General features: G+C 47.8%; 1 protein-coding gene across 1 annotated transcript in view; it reads right to left on the reverse strand.

Moving 5' to 3' along the window:
• The window catches only part of alk (ALK receptor tyrosine kinase), a 261813-nt gene that overhangs the window by 145215 nt on the left and 95537 nt on the right, over positions 1-21061 (reverse strand). Inside the window, exon 2 of the mRNA XM_088908651.1 lies at positions 4430-4558. Within this exon, the coding sequence (XP_088764777.1) occupies positions 4430-4558 (129 nt within the window). The remainder of the gene's footprint in view (positions 1-4429; positions 4559-21061) is intronic.

Here is a 21061-nt window from a genome sequence, read left to right on the forward strand (position 1 = left end):
CCAGTCCTGGTCCTGGAGGGTCAGTGTGTCTGCAGGGTGTCCAGTCCTGGAGGGTCAGTGTGTCTGCAGGGTGTCCAGTCCTGGTCCTGGAGGGTCAGTGTGTCTGCAGGGTGTCCAGTCCTGGAGGGTCAGTGTGTCTGCAGGGTGTCCAGTCCTGGTCCTGCAGGGTCAGTGTGTCTGCAGGGTGTCCAGTCCTGGTCCTGGAGGGTCAGTGTGTCTGCAGGGTGTCCAGTCCTGGAGGGTCAGTGTGTCTGCAGGGTGTCCAGTCCTGGTCCTGGAGGGTCAGTGTGTCTGCAGTGTGTCCAGTCCTGGTCCTGGAGGGTCAGTGTGTCTGCAGGGTGTCCAGTCCTGCAGGGTCAGTGTGTCTGCAGGGTGTCCAGTCCTGGTCCTGGAGGGTCAGTGTGTCTGCAGGGTGTCCAGTCCTGCAGGGTCAGTGTGTCTGCAGGGTGTCCAGTCCTGGTCCTGGAGGGTCAGTGTGTCTGCAGGGTGTCCAGTCCTGGTCCTGGAGGGTCAGTGTGTCTATGTGTTGTTGAAGCCAATACCCTGGTTTCCCCTGATCCTCATATCGGTTACCTCCTAACTTTACAATGAGCTAGATGGGTCAAATTAAATTGCCCCCTTCGGAATGAATAAAGTATTTTGAATGGAATTGGAACTGAAATTGCCTCCTCTAGTTTAATCACCCCACTGCAGTTACAATATCCCTTGTCTACACACAGGGGACAAGCACTTTGGTCAGAATGCGGATCAGAGCGCTTGATTCGGATCTCAGAGAGCTTCTTTCAGGGCCACTCAGGGACAGGCTGAAATGAAAACTGTCATTTTTAAAGAAGAGGACATGTAAAGTCACCCTGGCTCTGTGCCAGATCAGAATCACAGAATCTGCAGATTCCACACTCCGTAGTGACCCCTGTGAAAGCGTGGCAGTAGTTCTCTCCATAGTTCCTTAACTTTTTTGTTTTTTACTGGAATTCATTTGTTTCTGACTGGAATTATAGCTCATGCAGCAGCAGGTTCTTGGGCAGCCTGTGCTGCATAGTATATTAAATGTTAATGTGTTCTGTGCCTGATAACTAATTCATTCAGTTTATTTCATTCTGAGTTAAGTGCACAGAGTTTTGAATTGACTAATGCAGTGTGCGCTGCTCTTGCTGACAGAATATTGTCGGCCTCCAGTGACCTCGGGAGCGTCGTGGTCTCACGAGCGTCAGGTTGTGGGTTTGAGTCCTCACCCCAGTGGCTTCAGTCCACCCAGCTGGAGAAACGGACCAGTGTTTGCTGGGAGGGGATCTCTCTGACACTGCGATGAAACGGCGTTCCATTCAGAGAAGAGAAGGGGTCTTGTGATCCTGGTGCCATGGAAACTGGGATAAACTCTGGACCACCTACAGTACCTAGTAACATGATCCAAGTATTCAAAATCCTCAAAAAGCCCCAGGGGATTTCTTCACAATGTACAATAAAACACGAAGCAGAGTATGCTAGTGATAACTATGTGGAAACCCATTTCGAACTGAGAACAGGAGGCTTCTGTACACAAAGAGTTGTGGGAGAAGATCCCCAGCCATCTTTTATTGTCTTGCTTCTTTCAAGTAGATGGTGGCTGACATCCTGGCATGACTCTCGTTTGTGACCTTTCTGCCGTTCCTATGACTGACAAGACCTTCTCCTGCACTTGAACTAGGGCTCTTTCTTACTAATCACTGCACAGATTCTGAATCCACCTGCTCCTACAGGCTGCAGACAGAGTGTGTTTCTTTTGCCTGTCACCTGGAACAGACTGACGCATGGCATTGATGCATGTCTATAAACTGCGAGGCCAACTGACCGTGTCATTAATACCACACCAAGAGGAATTCACTGCAGTCTGACAGGAACTAAAATTGCTTTTATTTTAAAGGTAACTAGCAATTTGTCCTTTATGGACTAATCCTCAAAAATGATGGATAGGCTACAAAAATAGAGCAGATCCTTTTGAGAGAGACAGCCTTTGACATCAAACTTGTGGACGAGTAGGTTCACCATGCGTGTCCTCTTGATTTAGAGCAGCGAAAGTGGGCAGCTCTATTCGCACATCTAAAAATACACAGAAAGCACCGCGGCTTTCTCAGCTATAGATTAAAGTTTCATCACTGCTGTGCTATTGCATATTCTTCACCTTCACGGAACCTCATTAAAAAGATCTTGAAATAACTGGTGGTTTTCCAATCGTTTTTAAAGAAGGGAGAGCTGGTGATAGGCCTGCCCCCGACCTCAGTCAGCCGGGGCCCAAAATACGCCACCAGGCGCATTAACAGACAGTAGCCAAGGGGATTCTTCAGTTCCATGTCTTTCTCTTCAATCTTTATCTCGGTGGCTCTCGCAATTGCTTTTTTCAGCCCTTTGTCTCACTTTTGTTCCTTTCCTTCTTGCTGGGAGTCTGGGCATTGCTCCTGGAAGTAGAAAGACTGCCAGCTCTGCCCATACCCAGCGCAGGGCGTCAGGTGTTTCCTGTTTTCTGAACTGTGGGAGTCTGGAACGAGCCCCCCAGCCATGCTGTTGAAGATGATGCCCTAGTTTCTCTCAAGAAACAGCTGGAGGAGATCCTGGGGTCAGTTAATGACCCACTGTCCGACAGGCCAAATGGACCTCTCTCTTGTGTTCTGAAGTAAGGAGAAGAAATGTCTTGGCAGCGAAACACAGTGATGGGCCTGTCCGTGTGCATTTTCTAGTGGTGATGCGCAATTCCCACCCCAAAAAAATGAAGATTCGAGTAGATTATTCAGCGGTACTCTGTACCTATAGCCAGCAGCTACAGTTTATCACTGTGCAACTCACAACTGGCAGCACACTGAAGCTCAGGAGGTGTGAGCCTGGTCAGTACCTGGATGGGAGACCTTCTGGGAAAAACTAAGGTTGCTGCTGGAAGAGGTGTTAGTGGGGCCAGCAGGGGGCGCTCACCCTGCGGTCTGTGTGGGTCCTAATGCCCCAGTATAGTGGTGGGGACTCTATACTGTAGTGGGTGCAGTCTTTTGGATTAGACGTTAAACCGAGGTCCTGACTCTCAGTGGTCAATAAAGATCCCAGTGTGTCTCTCGATAAGAGTAGGGAGTTATCCCGATGTCCGGGCCAAATTTCCCTCCTCGGCCTTTACTGTGGCCCCTGAACTGTCCCCATGTATGATTGGCTTGCACTTGCCCTGTGATGGACTGGCGTCCCACCCAGGGTGTACCCTGCCTTGCGCTCGTTGCTTGCCGGGTAGGCTCTGGCTTCCCGCGACACCGTATGGTATAAAGCAGTTTGGCAAATGACATGACTCTGTACCTCCTGCTATAGCCATGTCTTTATTTCTTCATAACATCAAATCATTTCATAGCATTATGATTTGCTGAAGCTAACAGCCACGACATTTAACCAATATACACACTGCAGGTTTGACTCAGGATCTGAGGATGGATGGGAGACCTCTTAGGAAATCCGGATTGCAGCTATATGCTGTGGTGGCAGACCGGGAGGCGTGGTGAGGGACACAGTACCACCCTTCAGATGGGATGAGAAACCGTGGTCCTGACTGCTTGCTCATTGAGGATCTTTGTGTAGAGAATCACCTCCTGTTCTGGGTCTCAGACGTAGGCCCCTGTATTTACCACCCGTGCGCCCTGTGCCGCGCTTCCCTGACGATTCGGACACATCGTCGCTGCTGCAGATCCCGAATCCGCACGTCTGACCTTCCCCGTTCTGTTCTTGTGTATTTCACTAGGCAAGGTCCCTTGCAGGAGTTGGGGATGGTGTCCTCGGCACGCTGGCCGTAGAAAAGGCTTTGTTTGCTGGCAGCGCTGGTGTGAAACCAGGCCTCGGGGATAAGCTGTGACTACGGATGCTCTGGTCTTCCTCGTGTTCCACTCCACTCATTCTGCATAATGGCTGAATTCCCACCGTCTCTTAAACCTTCATCTGTTAATCTAGAGGGGCAGCTGTTTCACTGGGCACCTGTGTCTTTTTCTGCGTCGTGTGACACTGTCTTCGGGAAGCTGCAGGGCGATCCGGACGCCTGTAACTGTTTGAGCTGCGTGTCTTGTCAGTTTTCCAGTGGAAGGGTTTATATCTTAACTGCTGTCTTTTATAGCCAGGGCTCTTGAAAGGGCTGTAAATGCTCTGACACATAAGTTTAAGTGCTGCGTTTAAGCTTCAGCCTGAAACAGTTGAAGCGCCAGTTTTTCCCCCCAAGTGCTTTGTCTTCTCCCTGTATTGGTTCTGTTTATCGTTTTGCAATAGGATTTCATTTTGGAGCGAAAGTGCATTTCTTATTCTCTGGAAATGAATGGCTGATTGTGTTTTTATCTATGGGAAGCTGCAGATACTGAATTTGGTTGACAAGCAATTGAACTCTCGAGGCTCAAACCTTGCTACAGAACCGGCTCTCCAAAACGCCGCTAGAGGAGTGACTCACCCGGCCGCGGACTGTCGAGGGGGAACTGCAGCTCGTCCTCGGAAGCCCACGTGAAATTCCAGTAAGCGTGGCTTCTCCGGGAAAGCCCAGGACCGTCTCCAGGATCTCCAGCAGCAGTCTGGTCTGAACCTGCCCGGGACGAGCAGACACACACCGTCACACAGGACACCGCCACTCCCCTCCTCGGCCTCCCTCTGCTTCCCAGCGGCCGATCGGAGCCGATGTGCGCGAGTGGATCGCGAGCACACATTTCCTCCCACCCCTGTAATCACTTCGTTAACCTGGTAATGCTCATTTGATCCTCCATGTCTCTCTAGGCCCCTGCAACCATGCAAGCTCCCCACGCAGTGACCACTGCCCTGCTACACCATACATACAGCCTGTAGGTGTGCAATATGTGCCCTTCAGCTCCCAGTGTCCCAGCACAGAGACCCCAGGGACCGCTGTGGCAGCGCACAGACCCAGGTCAGGACCACCAGCACTCGAGATGCCCCGAGACACAGACACACAGCAGCCGCCAGGCTGGGGAAGTGGAGCTCCGAGGACACGCCTGCACAGGACTTGCACGTGACTGCATCACACCGGCCATCGACAGAGACACTAATTACCCAGGGACAGGCCGGCATGGAAATGCTCTGACCCCCCCTCCCCGGCCACGAGAGGTTAATTCAAGCTGATCGGAGGGAGTTCCGGCTCTTTATCCTACTGCAGCATGATAGCATCACTCAGCCCGGCTTGGCTCCAGGAATCTGAAGCTACAGGAAAAGCCTGATTGTATGCTAACGTTATTTTACGTATTTTGTAACATATCTATTTCTAAAAATAAAAGAACGGCTGTGAACCAGAACAGGCCAATTGGCCAAACAACTTGTCCTATTTAACTGCCCATTTAGCCTATTTGCTAGTTAGTAGCTAATTGATCCCAGATCTCATCCAGCCAGGGTATCAGTATTGGCTTCAGCTACATGGCCGGGCCCTGGTTCCCCACTCCCATACGAGAGACGGAGCCACTCTGCTCAGCTGGACAAGTTCACAGTGGGATGGGATGGATCCCTCTGGAAGATCAAGATCAAGCAAGTTTGCTTCCAGCTGGTTGTTTTTTTATATATAGAAATAGCCCAATGCATGTGAACTGTGCCATTTCAGCATTTCACTTTGCTTTTCGACCATGTGGTTTCTAATAAGTCAAGTAAGTTGTGATGGGGAGGCCCGGGGTCCCCCCATTCACTTTTAGATGTTTGCGAATATTGGGGACAGCAGTAGCCTAACAGTGCGTGCACTTAACCTGATTCAATTGCAGTCCACTTATCCCAAGCTGGGTGCTCATTACATGCTCAGTTCTTCTCTTATTAATGAAGATTTTCCACACGATACATACATTACATCCTATTAAATCGATTCCATGTCCAACAGTGCTGGGCCATTAAACACTCATCGCAGCCGGGCCAGGCTGACAGCACCCATTGATTTCCATTGGAGGAGGAACATCAGAGCTCCTCAGCAGAAAGCTGCACTGATCTACACATGGCATGCCCCATGGGCGGATATGAATAAGAGCTGTCACCGCAACAGCAAACCAGGAGATTTCTGTCAGACAAACAGGAATACTAAAGAGGAATCAAGAGATCCCTATTCATCCCTCTGTTCAGAAACAGCTGGATGAGATTCTCCAGTCAGGAGAGGACGTACCTCTTTACACAAAGGGTGGTAGGAGGGTGGAACAAGCTGACCACCCATATAATTGAAGCCCATACCTTGGTTCCTTCCAAGAAACAGCTAAACGAGATCCTGGAATCAATTAACCCCGTTCATAACCTCTTGTGTTCTCAGACACACGAGATAACCATGGAAGAGACTCTTACACTCCCAGCTGCTGCGATATCAAAAAAATAATTGTGAAATCAAGGTCAGCTTCTAGTCCCTGTGGAGGCTGACCTCTTTGGAAGTTTGTCAGGCTATTAAGAAGCTGCGGGGGTGTAAGTCCTTTATCGGAGCCCTGTGGAAGCTGATGAGCGTGAATGTAGACCTGACTCAGACCCCTAGACGAAGGCTGAGTATCCTGTCTGGCACTGCAAGATAAACTCCTTCCCCCCCGGGCCGCAGGGAGAAAAATCTGACAGATGCTTCTGATCCTTTGTTCATCCGAAATAAAAACACGGATCACTGCTGCTAATAAGGGTGCGCTGGCTTAACATGTGGCCAGGCGATTGTACTTGTGTGTATGCCATCATTAATTAATTAATCAGTTAAGACATCTGTTACAGTTCTGTGCTCCACTGGGCTCATTAATCAGAACATCTAAGTACAGTAACTGCACAATGCAGCACAATTTAGGACGTATCTATCTTAGATGTGAAAGAGCTGCCTCCGAACTCTTCTGGATGTTAGTTACCCCAGCTGACAGCTCCTTCCTTACTGCTAGACAAGAGGAGATCCTCAAAATAATTAGCTCCTAACAACCAAAAAAGCTAGATGACCCGAATAACCTCTTCCCTTTGCAACATTTTCATGTTCTTTTATGTGAAGGCTCTGTTATTGCTCCTACATATATCAGAGAACTGAACCAGTATGAATGTACTGTAGATTTCAAGCTACCTCAGATCATTTAGGCAAACAGGGACACAGAACATAACTGCACTGCAGGGAAAGAGGCAAAGCCAGGAGTTCACCAGTTCACATCCAGCATAAGCCTTTGGTGGGCAGGAGCACCCAGGGTAGCCAGCTCCTACCTCCCCTTGGACAGCCACAATCCAGCAGATTTAATAAATAAACAGAGAAAAGTCAGATGCAGAGGTCTGGGTTCTCCAGGACCAGGCTGGCATCTAGCTGTAGAGGGCTGATGGAGCTGATCTGAAGATTTGCCTCCTGGTCCAAACAGACCGGCGCAACATGGGGAAACATCACTGGATGTTTAAAAAATACACAAGCGGAGAAGGACATCACACCGGTCTTGATGAAACAGAGACACAGCTTTCAGAGCAGAAACACAGGTTATAGCCCTGTCCTGGGGCAGGGTTAGCAGATTCCTGTACTGCATTCCTGTGTAGTTCTCTCAGATCAATTAACTCCTACCAAACACACGAGAAGGGCCGAATGGCTCCTCCTGTGTGTGGCTGCTCTTATTTTCTTAAGTACTAAACACACAAACCCTGGTCCCCAGGTCCCAGCTTATCAGCTTTACTTTCTGTAGGCTTGTATTACTCATAGGATTCTGTGCATAAAACAAATGTGCTCAACAAATTAAACTAAAATAAATGATGTGTCATTCTCTGCCAAATTGGACATGATTTACAAGCTTGCTGGCTTGTTTTCCCATAGTGTCTCTGTTCGCAGTGAAGTGGAACCGTCCTTTTAAAAGAAAAGGCAAAGCTCTGTCAATGGGGGTCTGCTTTTTCACTCCATCAGCAGCACATGACGCTCCTGTGGATAGTCTAGGTAGAGGCTTGTCTCTCTGGACTGGGAGAGAAGTAGGAGACCCAAACAAAATTACACCGAGACTTGAACACTGCACAACACTCCGTAATCTCTCCTGTATCTTGGACACTGCGCAACACTCTGTAATCTCTCCTGTATCTTGGACACTGCGCAACACTCTGTAATCTCTCCTGTATCTTGGACACTGCGCAACACTCTGTAATCTCTCCTGTATCTTGGACACTGAACAATACTGCGTAATCTCTCCTGTATCTTGGACACTGCGCAACACTCCGTAATCTCTCCCGTATCTTGGACACTGCGCAACACTCCGTAATCTCTCCCGTATCTTGGACACTGCGCAACACTCCGTAATCTCTCCCGTATCTTGGACACTGCGCAACACTCTGTAATCTCTCCCGCATCTTGGACACTGAACAACACTCCGTAATCTCTCCCGTATCTTGGACACTGCGCAACACTCCGTAATCTCTCCCGTATCTTGGACACTGCGCAACACTCCGTAATCTCTCCCGTATCTTGGACACTGCGCAACACTCTGTAATCTCTCCCGCATCTTGGACACTGCGCAACACTCCGTAATCTCTCCCGTATCTTGGACACTGAACAATACTCTGTAATCTCTCCTGTATCTTGGACACTGAACAATACTGCGTAATCTCTCCCGCATCTTGGACACTGAACAACACTCCGTAATCTCTCCCGTATCTTGGACACTGGACAATACTCCGTAATCTCTCCCGTATCTTGGACACTGCGCAATACTCTGTAATCTCTCCCGTATCTTGGACACTGCGCAACACTCCGTAATCTCTCCCGTATCTTGGACACTGCGCAATACTCTGTAATCTCTCTTGGATCTTGGATACTGAACAATACTGCGTAATCTCTCCTGTATCTTGGACACTGAACAATACTCCGTAATCTCTCCTGTATTCTGACCTGAATCTTGTACTGCTTTTTAGGTCATTGACAGTGAGTAGTCTTTGCATGGGACTGTGGGTAATAATTGCGCAGATTGCCTCAATCAAATATCCCACATGATTTGTTTCATGGCACTTCTTTTATTGAATACCTACTTAATAAATAAACGATCAGGCAGTGAACCAGTATTCATCTGGTTATCAGTGTTGGTGCTTAATCAAATGCATTTGCCTGAGATCTGATAAGGGGCACAAAGCTGCTATCCACTGCCTCTCCTATTGATCGGATTTCATTGTGCCAGTTCCTTACTGACTAATGGGCGCTAAATATGCATTTCAGATCAATGATATGAGAATTATGTATGTTATGAGTCTCGCAAGAACAAACCCATTAGTGTGAAGTGATCAGTTAAACAGGTGTCAGGTCCTTCACATTTATATGCTGATGAAGGGTGCCACGAGTCAGGGACTGCTAATTTAAGTATAATTAACTGAAAATTACTGGCACTAATTTTAAAGGAATAGCTTTTGATTGCAGGCTTACTTCCTTACTCCTCCGAAAGGACACAAAAGTCAAAACCCTCCTACAAGCAGAAGAGAGGGCAAGCCTAATTATGCTGGGGCTCCAAACGAGCAGCCCCAAGAGCCACAGGAGTTGCCGAGATAAAATAAACAGATTACACAGTGACAGTAGTGTCCGATCCAAGTAAAGCTCTGCGGGAGATCACGAGTGTGAGCACAACAAGCCTCCCAACTGTACTGGTGGATGTGGGAGATGCACATAGAGCGCAGGCTGCAGGTGTGCGACTGTATATGAATGTGAGCATGCAGTGTACAAACCCATCCACCCATTTTTTTAACCATTTTATCCAGTACAGGGTTGTGGGGGAGCCACAGCCTATACCAGCAAGCAGTGGATGGGACACCAGTCCATCGTAGGGCTGACACAAACACAGAGAGCATGCAAACTCCACAAAGGCAACACCCCAGGTCTGGAATTTAACCCAGGACCCTGTGCCACCATTCTGCCCTCTAATTTTTGTTTTAGAGCATAATGTTTTGTTTATTTGACATATCACACACTCACACCAGGACCAATTTACCAAGAAGCCAACTCATTTAGCAGCATCTCTTTGGACTGCGAGAGGACGCCTAAGCACCCGAAGGAAATCCACATGAACACAGGGAGAACATGCAACCTCTACACAGACAGCACCCCAAGATTAGGACTTGAACCCAAGACCCCAGAGATGCGAGGTAGCACTGCTAACCAGTACACCACAGTGCCACCCTCCAGGGAAAGTTTTTGTCCTCAAATTGCTTAGTGTAGTACTGGGTTCTGAGGCTACACGCCTTGATTTCTGGGGAATGTTCACATAGCCAGAGCTGTTGGTCTTAGACAGCGCATTTATTCGGAGAAATCCTGTTCTACATTTCACAGGATGCGTTGTGAATAGCAATATTCTCAAGAATTTTACAGGACAGTAAGAACACTTGGCAGGAAATGTGGGTTTTCTGTGGAAAAAGTGACACTTTCATCTCCTGAAGCAGTCATGTGCGTTGGATTGAAGGGAAGTGAGTGTACTGTACAAAGACTTACAAAGGAGAGGTGGCGATCTGGTCCTGTTTGATAGTCAGTAGCTGATTGAGCCAAGGATCTTATCCAGCTGTTGCCTGATAGAAACCAGGGAACCGACTTTGGCAACATGGCTGGGCAGCTTGTTCCACACCCCTGCCACCCTTTGCATAAGGAAGTGCCTACAGTTCTAGGTTGTAAAGACACATCTAACTGCAAGGGAACACCGGCTTAAAAAAAAAAATCATGCAAAGATGAAAAGATTCACGTTGTACTCTCCACCTGTGTTAGATTAAAGCCCAATATATCAGGACCTACCAAAGAGAGACCCCTCCAGCAAACAAAATGCAAAAGATCAACTGCTGTTCAGAACTCCACGTGTCCCCGAACTTTCCTCTACTCTTTCTAAAGCAGTGCTGGAGCTCGTGCGAGCCCTCAGGAGCCCTGCGGCGGAGATCACAGGAGTGGAGGTAATAGGAGAAGCAGTGACACATTCTGTGCTTGCAATTGGACTGGCGCTGCTCGTTCCCCCAGGAGCCACTGTGACTAATCCCAGCCTGTCCTGCAGCAAAGCATGCTCCTGGTTTGTAATTTACTCCAGCAGAAGAGGAACCGAGACGCAGCCGCGCCGGTGATGAAGGCGCTCATTCCTGGTGGCTCTGCTCTGCTGAGAGCCCAGATGCTGCTCATGTCACCTGAAGCAATCTGTCTTCTACTGCCAAGAACACTCCCAAACTGACAAGCCTCTGCACTGCTGAAGGGTACAAAACATTATTAATCATTGCTCATCAGGTCTCCATCTCAGAGGAAACGGGTGTGGGGGATACTGTATAAACTCTGATGGGAGGCCGTGAAAGCCCCTGCAGAGGTCCGCTTTTTCCTGGAGGTGAATACTGACGGAGACGTGCAGCAACGTCAGGCCACCGCAGTGCAGGGACGTGACCGTCTCTTCCTGTGACCCGAGCCGGGCTTGGAGCAGTCAGAACTGCCAACAGCCCAGTCAGAGGGGCAGTCACAAGAAACTGGCACAAAACCAGACACCAGCGTCGCGCGACAGACCCTGCCCTCATCCTGAACAGTCCCGGGTGTCAGCAAGCACAGACGCTCCCAGTAGTGCAGTGGTGTCCAGCAGGCTTTAGAGTTTGCCTCCAAGTCTCAAACAAACAGAAGACGGCACTCGTCCTCACACTCTGCAGACTGGACAAAATCCCACTAAACACACGGGAATGTGTGGAAACACCTGCAACCACTAAAATAATCATTTAGGTAAGCAGCTGATTCAGCATGCGAAGGCTGCAAAGGGACAGATAAAGGTTTATCTCCACGCTCAAAGGACAAGCAAAGAGACACAATGTGTCGGCTGTGGAGCCTTCTTCAGGTGTACGAGGTCTAACTACCAAAAGGAAGTGGTATCCAAACGTTGTGCCTCTTTCCATATAGTCATTGAGCTCATCACCCACTCTGAGACTATTTATAAAGATCAGTCCCTGTATAGCGGCCTCTAGTGGCAGTCCAGCTGTCATTAGTCCACTCTTTCACTGCCCTGCCACAATCTGCTTGGCATTTTCTGCAAACACTCTCTTTCTGTGTAAACTACACACATTGAATTTCCATCACAGATCAGAAGTTAAAAACCTCCCTTTTCCTCCCTGTGGTTATGTATGCTTTTTGGACTTCCTCATTATGTATTACGAGGTCAAGCTCAGCCTCACTGCTGCCTGCTGTATCGGAGACGTCAGCGCTGCTGCCCACTGTTTAGAACAGAGGACAGTCCGCAGCCAGTGCAGTCTCGCTCCTTGATGCGATAGCTACCAGAGCATTAACTCTACAGCAAAGCACTGATGTGTTTTAGATTGGCTGGAGATCAGCTTGAATGAAACTTATTGCCCCTGTAATGTAATTGAAACTGCTCTCTGGAGATCAAGTCATGGAAACGCCAGCCATTTAAAAACCCTGCTGCCATTGAGGTATGGCACTGGTTCACACACTTAAGAACGGCAGATAGGGCGTGTGGATTCAGATTTTCATGTGCACAAATCTAAATGTTGATAAGGGTCAATAATACTGTATACAGAAATTCCATTCGAATTGTGCTTCGCTTGTGATTACCTGAACTTTTAACATTACACTTTCTTCAGCATGCTCTTGTGTCAATCTAAATAATGAGCCTCTTGATGTTCGCCTTTCGGTTTAGCCTCAACTACAAAGTATCGCTTCCATGACACAAAATCACAAAAACAATGGGACTGATTGTACCAAAACAGGAATCTTCCAACTCAAGTTAAGACTCCTGTCTCTCCCAATACTGAAGACACTGACTTCAGCCAAACGTCAGCACTAATAAGAATAACAGGATTTTCACAACATGTATTTTTCCCCTCAAATTTTACATTTTTATAAAACATACCCCTCCACAGCTTAGAAAAACAAGGAAGGACCCTATGCAGGTTTCGGGATCACAAAGATCCTAATCCAGGTAGCAAGGGAAATCCAAGACCATGGTCAAGAGGCGAGTGAAAATCCAGAGCCAAAGGTCAGATTAGAAAACAAGCACCAGAGATACGAACCAAGATCAGGAAACAGGCCGAAACCAGAAGTCAGGCAAGGTGCCCAGGGAGTAGCCAGCACAGGTAAGATCCAGAGCTCTAAGTGTTGAAACAATACTGAACACCACCTGACCGGAGAGCGGGGCTTAAATAGGTTTGTGGAGGGGAGGTGTGGTGAAGTATGGACTCTAGGCAAGCAGGGATTGGCTGATCTGCGCCCCTGCTGTACAGAAGAAGTGAGCCCTAGAGGTTGAGGTGCCCTCTGCTGGTGGGATGCTGTAACAAGTACTGCTGAGTCATTTCCAGACTCAGACCCATTCAGTACTGCTGAGTCCTTCACTGGCTCAGACTCGATTCAGTACACAGGTTCTGGTTCTGTGGAGAGTCTTTCTGCTTCCTCAGCGAGTGTGAAATGACTGCAGAATGGAAGAATGTCGCATGCGATGTCAAAGTACAGTTTAATTAGCTTTCTATTACCACTCCACAGTTACTAAATTAACTGGTAATCCTTGGATCTGTTTAGGAATAAAAATGTAAACAAACATTATGTTATATCCAATATTATGCTAATTCTCCCTTAGTAATTCGTTTGACATACCGTTCTTGAGCACTTTATAAATAAAAAATCAAAATTGTTTAATGTTGTTTAATGATGTTATTTACAACTATAATTAGTATCTGATAATTCAGTATAATACAATTAGTGTTCTCTGCATTATTTGACTTCTCCTTGATGTTGTGCTGCTTTTTCAAACACAACTCTACAAGACAAACTTGTTAATCTCATCAGCTATACTCCATATTTTAATTTATCACAAATGCAATCATGTTTCTCAGGCTACATTTCTTTCTATGCTAAAGGAGGCTGAAAAATGTCAAGTCTATCATTTTTCCAGGAAGACCTGTTTTCCACTTAGCTTTGTGAATGACTTGGACTTGTCTCGGTAATTATTTCTGTGCAGCGCTGTGCGCTTCGGCGAATCAGAACCGTTTCAGTAACTCGGGGGCAGATTAGCGAACCGGTGAACCGGATGAACGAATCTTTTCAAGCGACTCACTGAACTGAACCATACAAATTGATTCACCGATTCGGTAAACCGAGCTGAGCGACTCTGAAGAAGAGCGCAGTCTCCTCGCCACAGGGCTGAAGCCGTCTCTGTTTCTGCAGGTTTGTTAGACCCCCAGAAGGAAGGCGAAGAGCGACAAGACCTACCGCCCCACCGCAGCACAGACCACCGCTCATAAATACGTATCATTCTGGCGTAATGATACCCCGAAATCAGGGTTTTAAAATTCCCTGGCAGGAAAAAAACAACAACCTTCTAATAAAAGCTAATAATAAAAAATCCTGTCACTCCAGTGTAATACTGAACAAATCCACCTGTATATTTTAGCCTCTGTATAGTAGCTGTCCATGAGTGTATTCTAGTGTATTCTTTACCTGGGCTTGAAGCTCATTCTAGTCCTTTTCTTTAACTGCATCTTGTTCTTTATTTTTAGCATTTTCTCCAGAGCTTTCTTTCTCCGTATATTTTCTGTACAAGTCATGACGTTTAAAGGTTGCACTGTGTTTCACAGGTTTGCTATCCACACGTGTTGCACTCGGCTGAAATACTAATAGGGGCTGGAATGAAATTAAACAGTATATACAGGGTAGAGGCTGCTAGGCTAGGGAGGCTTACAAAGAAAAAAAAACACTGATCGATGTATCCCGGTGATTATTTTCATTCTGTTGCCAGGCTTGTCTTGTGTGGTTTGAGCTGCATTAATAAATTATGGAGCTGGATTCAGTATCTAAAAATGATCAACCTTGTCCACTCAGTACTACTCCTAAGAAAATACTATAAAAAACATTTAGTCTTTAGCATTGCAGTGTCTATTCTGGGAGCACAGCTGCTTGAATCTGACCCTACTGGTGACCATCTGGGCACTCCACACCAGCATAAACTGGCCATCCCTGACCAGACCTGCAGGAGCCAACTGGTTTCATAACATAACTTGTTTCTTGAAATAATAACAGAGTTTTGGCTTCAGCAGCATATCTTGTTGCACACTCCTACAACCCTGTGTAAATAAAGTTTCCCCTTGTGTCCTCTTGTTCATTTTTCACTACTGATTCTGAAGAAATCCAGTGGATTTTGTCAGTGTCTTAGAGGATTGAGAATACTTGTATCAGTCTCCTCACAGTCTTCTCTGTTCAAGACTAAAGAGACTCTGTGCCTTCAGCCAGTCAGTATAGGACAGTCCCTTTAGCCCAGAAACATACAGTATCCAGTTCCTCTCCTCTGGACTCCAGAGCAACAATATACTGTATTTTATATAACATAGTACACAATATTCTCAATACTGTAAATCCTTGCTAGTGTGTTAACATTACAATTTCCTAGCATTCTGTTTGCCTTTTTATTGCTTCCTCACATAGTCTGGACAATGTAAATCATGTGATAATATAAACACAAGTCATTTGCTGAAGTAGTTTGTTGTAGCTCAATGTTTTCCATTTTGTACCTGCAATTTCTTTTTGCTACCTGTGTGTAACACTTGTGTGCACTGAACGTCAGTGCCAGGTGATTGCCTCATTCTACCATCTGTACTGTGGAAACATGGGTGCGATCAAGAGCCAACCTAGAACACTGAGCCCCATTCCTAGAACCCTGCACATGGTTTCCACCAGCTGCAGTGGTTTAATCTGGAGAGATCACACACTGCAGTGGTTTAATATGGAGATATCACACACTACAGTGTTCTAATCAGGAGAGATCACACACTGCAGTATTTTAACCAGGAGAGATCACACACTGCCGTGTTTTAATCAGGAGAGATCATTTGCTGCAGTAGTTTAGTCAGAAGAGATCATGAGGTGCGGTGTTTTAATCAGGAGAGATAATGTGTTTCAGTGCTGTAATCAGGAGAGATCACACACTGCAGTGTTTCACCAGAGAGAAATCAGACGCTGCAGTATTTTAAACGAGAGAGCTCTCTAGGCTGTCCAATAGGCTGACGAGGTGTCCCTGTGCACGTGTTCCAGTGCCAATACTTGCCTGAAGCACTCGTCAGTTCACTCAAGGGCCCGATTCTTAACATTATCGCTCACAGCCTGTGCTCTTTATTTCCCAAAGAAAATAACGCGCTTACATTCAGAGAATATAACAGCATGTTAAGATTCGGGGAACACACAGTATTTCCGGCACAATCGAGCTGCAGGGATGATTAACGCCCCCAGGAGCTGTGCGCTTTCAATGGTGTAACATGAAGAGCGCTGGGCTGCAGCACCAGGGACAGAGGGCACAGTGCTCACAGCCCGTTCCCCAGCGACAAATCCCACCGCCGAAACCTTACTGCGCTCTGATTTAGTATATTGTTCCTGATAAAAAAGCAAATGTGTTTTTCAGAGAAATACTTTTGCTCGCTAAAACAAACCATTGTGAAATGTTTTCAAGTACAGTGGGTACAGGTAGCTGCGTCAGCATGCATAGGCTGAAGATATTTCACAACGGAACAAGTAAAGGTTTATTCCATGCGGAAAAGAGAGGAAAAGAAACACCGTGGAGCCTTCTGCGGCTGTCCCCACAGCCGAGACTTTGTGTTTCTTTTCTTCTCTTTTCAGCGTGGAATAAACCTTTACTGGTTCCTTTTCCAGTTATGATCAGAAATGCAAAGGAAGCGCTCGGAGAGTAAACTGAATTCATCTGCATCGATTCACACTCAATAAGAGACGCTGACTTCATCGTCTCTCCAGGAGCACGGCGGGGCTCAGCTTTTCTTTTTCCGAACAATCAGGCTTGAAGTCGTGTGAAATGCACATTGCTCTAGACGCAGACAAAAAAAGAAATCAATTTCCAAATGGCTCTGGAGCGTCTCTCGGTGCAGCGGGCGAAGTTCAGCAGTGGCTGTTTGGGAGCGTCGGAGGAGAATGCGGGCGGGATCAATAATTCCATATTTAGACGAAGAGTTTTTGGGTTCGTGTCAGAGTGACAAATGAGAAGACCAGATTCAGCGGCCAGCAGATTACAGCGATCCTGCTTCCCGACTGGCTCGGTCACCCTCCTGGTGTCTAACTGGGCTCGCTGTGGATCCTCTACCCCCCACAGAGAGATGCTAACAGGGCATCCTGGGCCCCCACACCTCCTGAAAGCACGGCACAGAGTGCAGTGCCCTGCAGGCACAGCAGATGAGTGTGAATAATGAGCTTTTCAAAGCTTAAAACAGCAAAGATACAGGAATCAATGCCATGCACTGTGAATCCAAAGCTTATACAACTTAGCGATGAAGTGAACTACACCTTTGACTTGGCAACTATGTATTTCTTGTGCTGTTTGTTTATTGTCTGTACATGCTGTCACCGTTTATTATTTATGTGTCTAGATTGTGTGGTGCTATCTGTTCTACCGTGTTGCCTGTTGTACTGTGTGTGTCCTGAGAGAACGGCGTGAATAAAACTTATACGCTGTACACGTCCATACGGCAAATAAACTCCTCTGTTTACAAAATACTTCACCCATATAAGCAGCCAATGCTCTGTTTGTCTAGACTGACGGAAATGTTAGATCTGTTCACATCTCAAGAGCTCAGCAGGATCTGCCTGATCAGCACGGGGATGGGAGATCTCCAGGAAAACCAGGTTGCTAGTGGACCAATAGGTGGCGCTCTTCCCTCTGGCCCACAGATTTCACAGCTTTGCTAGGTATGGTGATTGAGGACACTGTGCTTCTGATCAGACATTAAACAGGGGTCATTAAAGGTTCCAAGGGTTATGTAAGAGTAGGGTCTTAACGCTAGTGTCCTGGCTAAATTCCACTCTGATCTGTACCATCTGTCCTCCCTAAAGATCCACATTAATTCAGCAGTGCAGTATTTTCTCTCTCCTCCTCTGATACTCTGTGTGTCTCCAGGTGGGGCTGCTGGTGCAGAATGGTGCTGTGTGTCTCCAGGTGGGGCTGCTGGTGCAGAATGGTGCTGTGTGTCTCTATCTTAAAGTGCTCTGGGACTCTGTCTGTTATTATTACTCCTAAAACTAAAGTTTATTGAGATGTGAGACACTAAAGAGTTGTACCTGTGCTCAGACACTTGGGTCCTACAGCTGTAATGTTCAACCTCTGAGCAGTTAGATTGTAGATTAAGTATTTGAAGGAACCCTGAACCTTGCTCTTGGTACAGGTGTTTTGCTCAGTGGAACTACAGATCTGGATGTTGGTGAAAACAGCCTGCGGGTGATGAACAATCTTAGCAAGACACTCGTTGATCCCCCTCCCAGTTTAGACACAGCAATTAATGGCATCAGCCAGTCCAGTGGGCTTCACACACAGTGAATCAAGTGCTCTTTTTCTTCAGGCAACATAATTAGTTTAACTGAGGTCTAAATAAATCATTGCCCGTGTTAATTGTTTATTTGATGTGTGATTTGATTAAAAAGCAAAATAATAATTGCCTTTCTAGCACAGGCCGTGCAGCAAGGCAGCTGCATACAGATCAGACCGGAGGAGGGGGGTCCCACTGCACTCTGCCTCACTTGTGTGCCAGTCCTGGGGCGCCACCCTGCTCCGGCATTGCAGGGGGGAGAGGGGTGCGCTCGCCTGGACACCAGGAGAAATCACCAGTTCTCAGCGGCTGGCCTGGGCTGCTCTGGGTTGCCGGTGGGGTGTCACAGGAGAGCCCGAAGGCCAGGACCATACTCCTAGGCCCCCAGCAGCTCGATTGCGGACATGGGACTCCATTCAACCATTCAGTTCAGAGGGGGATGCCCTCTGACACGTGAACTCTGACCCCAGCTCTCAGCTCTCCATCCTGCTGCTGTAACACACAGTACTAAACGCACAGGGCAGTCCCGACACTAAACCCCAGAGAGAGAACGCCCCCAGTCTGAGCCACAGTTCCAGTCCTGGCCAGGATCGTGCTCGTTTCTGCTCAGTGTGCAGTGTCCCAGCCCCTGACGGTCACCTGGCATTTCTCTGACTGGCAGAGGGGAGGCACTGTTCTGGGACCTGAGTCAGAGGGACTCTCTGGCTTGCACTGATTTCTGCCCGGCCTCTGACCTAGCAACGCGCTGTCTGACAGTAGCGGCTGCAGTAATCTAATCAAGCCCGAAAGGAAAGGGCGATCGGGTCCGGGATCAGCCAGTCCGTGACCGAAGCCCGAGGCACCAGATCTGGGTCCTGGGCTCCTGCGGGTCTGACCCGAAGGCCGAGAGCAGGGGCAGTCAGGGAAGGTGGAGATGGTCCATTAACAGGAGACTCCAAACAGACCCAGGAAATCCTCTGGACCCAATGGCTGCACTAGACTTCAAACTGAGCAATCCCTCCAACCAGAATACCTCACTCCGCCGTGCCAGGGGGTCAGTTCCTAGTGTTCCTCACCAGGAGGGTGCTGTGCCGCTGAGGGAGCCCTGGCCACCTAATCCCAGCCTCCTCTCAATGGGGCCCTGCCAAATGAGCACCACCTGCCGGAGAACGCCAGTCACGCCAGTCACAGACGTGCTGCTGTTCCAGCTGAATTGCCTCTCTTCATGTGCAGCTCTTCTAGAGCACAGGGCCCGCAGGCTGTGAGAGTCACCACTGCACCGACTTCACTCACCGAACAGTATTCTGGAACAAGCGCGCACTGGCTTTTACAGCCTGCAGGGGTATTTCCAGGAGTGTGGGTAGTTCTAGTGCAGCAGACTTGACAGACACAGGGCAGAGAGCCAGAGAAGGCTCTTACTGGATTATTCCAGACCGGGGAAAGCTGGTGAAATTTCGGGGAGCACACACACCTCTTGTAGCACTGGGGTGTGCTCGAAACTGCACTCGGAGGCGTCATTATAACATCCCAGATGTGTCCCAGCAGCAGCAGCACGTTTTACCTGTGATGGTATCTGAGGGCGTCTCTGGGCTCTCAATCAGAGCTCTTATACTGACACTCTGACACCACGGCTGTTTTACAGCATTTTGAAGGGGAAAAAAAAAAATCAATATCATTCACGCACCGACCGGCCTCCTTACACTTTATAATCTCTGTTTAACAAATTAATTCTCTGTCTTGGCATTTATGGATCTTTTAATCATAGCTCTCGTTCCAGACACTGTCGGCCGAAAGTGCTGAAAAAAGTGAAAATAAATTGAAAGTGACACATCAAAGTGAAGAAATTGACTTTTTTTTAAAAAAAATAAATGTTTTAGTTTTTCAATATTTTTTATTTCTACCGCAGCACAGTTGCGGGTTTTGTGCTGATGTGCTGGTGCTGATTTTCTCCTCTGAAAGAGAGCACAGTGTTGAAAAGGTGTCTTGAGAGATACACCTGGGAGGGTTTCATTCAGGAGTGGTCAACTACTGCAGAGACTCGCACTGTCCTGCAGCCCCACAATCACACAGCCTGAGACTGACTTCCCTGCAGCCCTGAGAAGCCAGTGCAAAAAACTGAGCTGGGCTCTGCCTCTGCTGGGGTTCGATCACAGTCGCTGCTCCCTAGACAGTGGTGAGCTCTGCTACACCATGAAATTAGGTCTCTGCCTGCGGGAGGAAGAATTCTGCTCTGTCTAGGTTTCTGGGTTTCTAGGGGGTGACATCGCTTCTCTGACTTGCTCGGTGCGCTGAGCCCTGTGAAACATATGTTCACTGCTGTCACACTGTGAGGTTAGAGACAGGGCTGCCATCGTGACTCTCAGGTGTCCTAACACCAGTTCTCCCTCAGTGCTGTGCCATGTAGTGACAGAAGCTGCTCTGCTGGGGTTCGATCACAGTCGCTCATGGGCTTAGAGCCACCCTGGGCATTAGACAGCGGTGAGATAATAATAATAATTAAGAATTGCTCACGCTTATACAGTATAACGCTTTTCTGGACACTCCACTCAAAGCGCTTTACAGGTAATGGGGACTCCCCTCCAACACCACCAATATGTAGCATCCACCTGGATGATGCGACGGCAGCCATAGTGCACCAGTACTCTCACCACACACCAGCTCTCAGTGGGGAGGAGAGCAGAGGGATGAAGCCAGTTCAGAGATGGGGATTATTAGGAGGCCATGATTGGTAAGGGCCAATGTGAAATCTGGCCAGGACACCGGGGTTACACCCCTACTCTTTTCAAGAAACACCCTGGGATTTTTAATGACCACAGAGAGTTTTACGTCTCATCCGAAGGACGGTGTCTGTTTACAGTATAGTGTCCCCATCACT

This window comes from Atractosteus spatula, chromosome 2 (assembly GCF_055471065.1).
Source record: "Atractosteus spatula isolate fAtrSpa1 chromosome 2, fAtrSpa1.hap1, whole genome shotgun sequence".
In the NCBI taxonomy this organism is placed as follows: Eukaryota; Metazoa; Chordata; class Actinopteri; order Semionotiformes; family Lepisosteidae; genus Atractosteus; species Atractosteus spatula.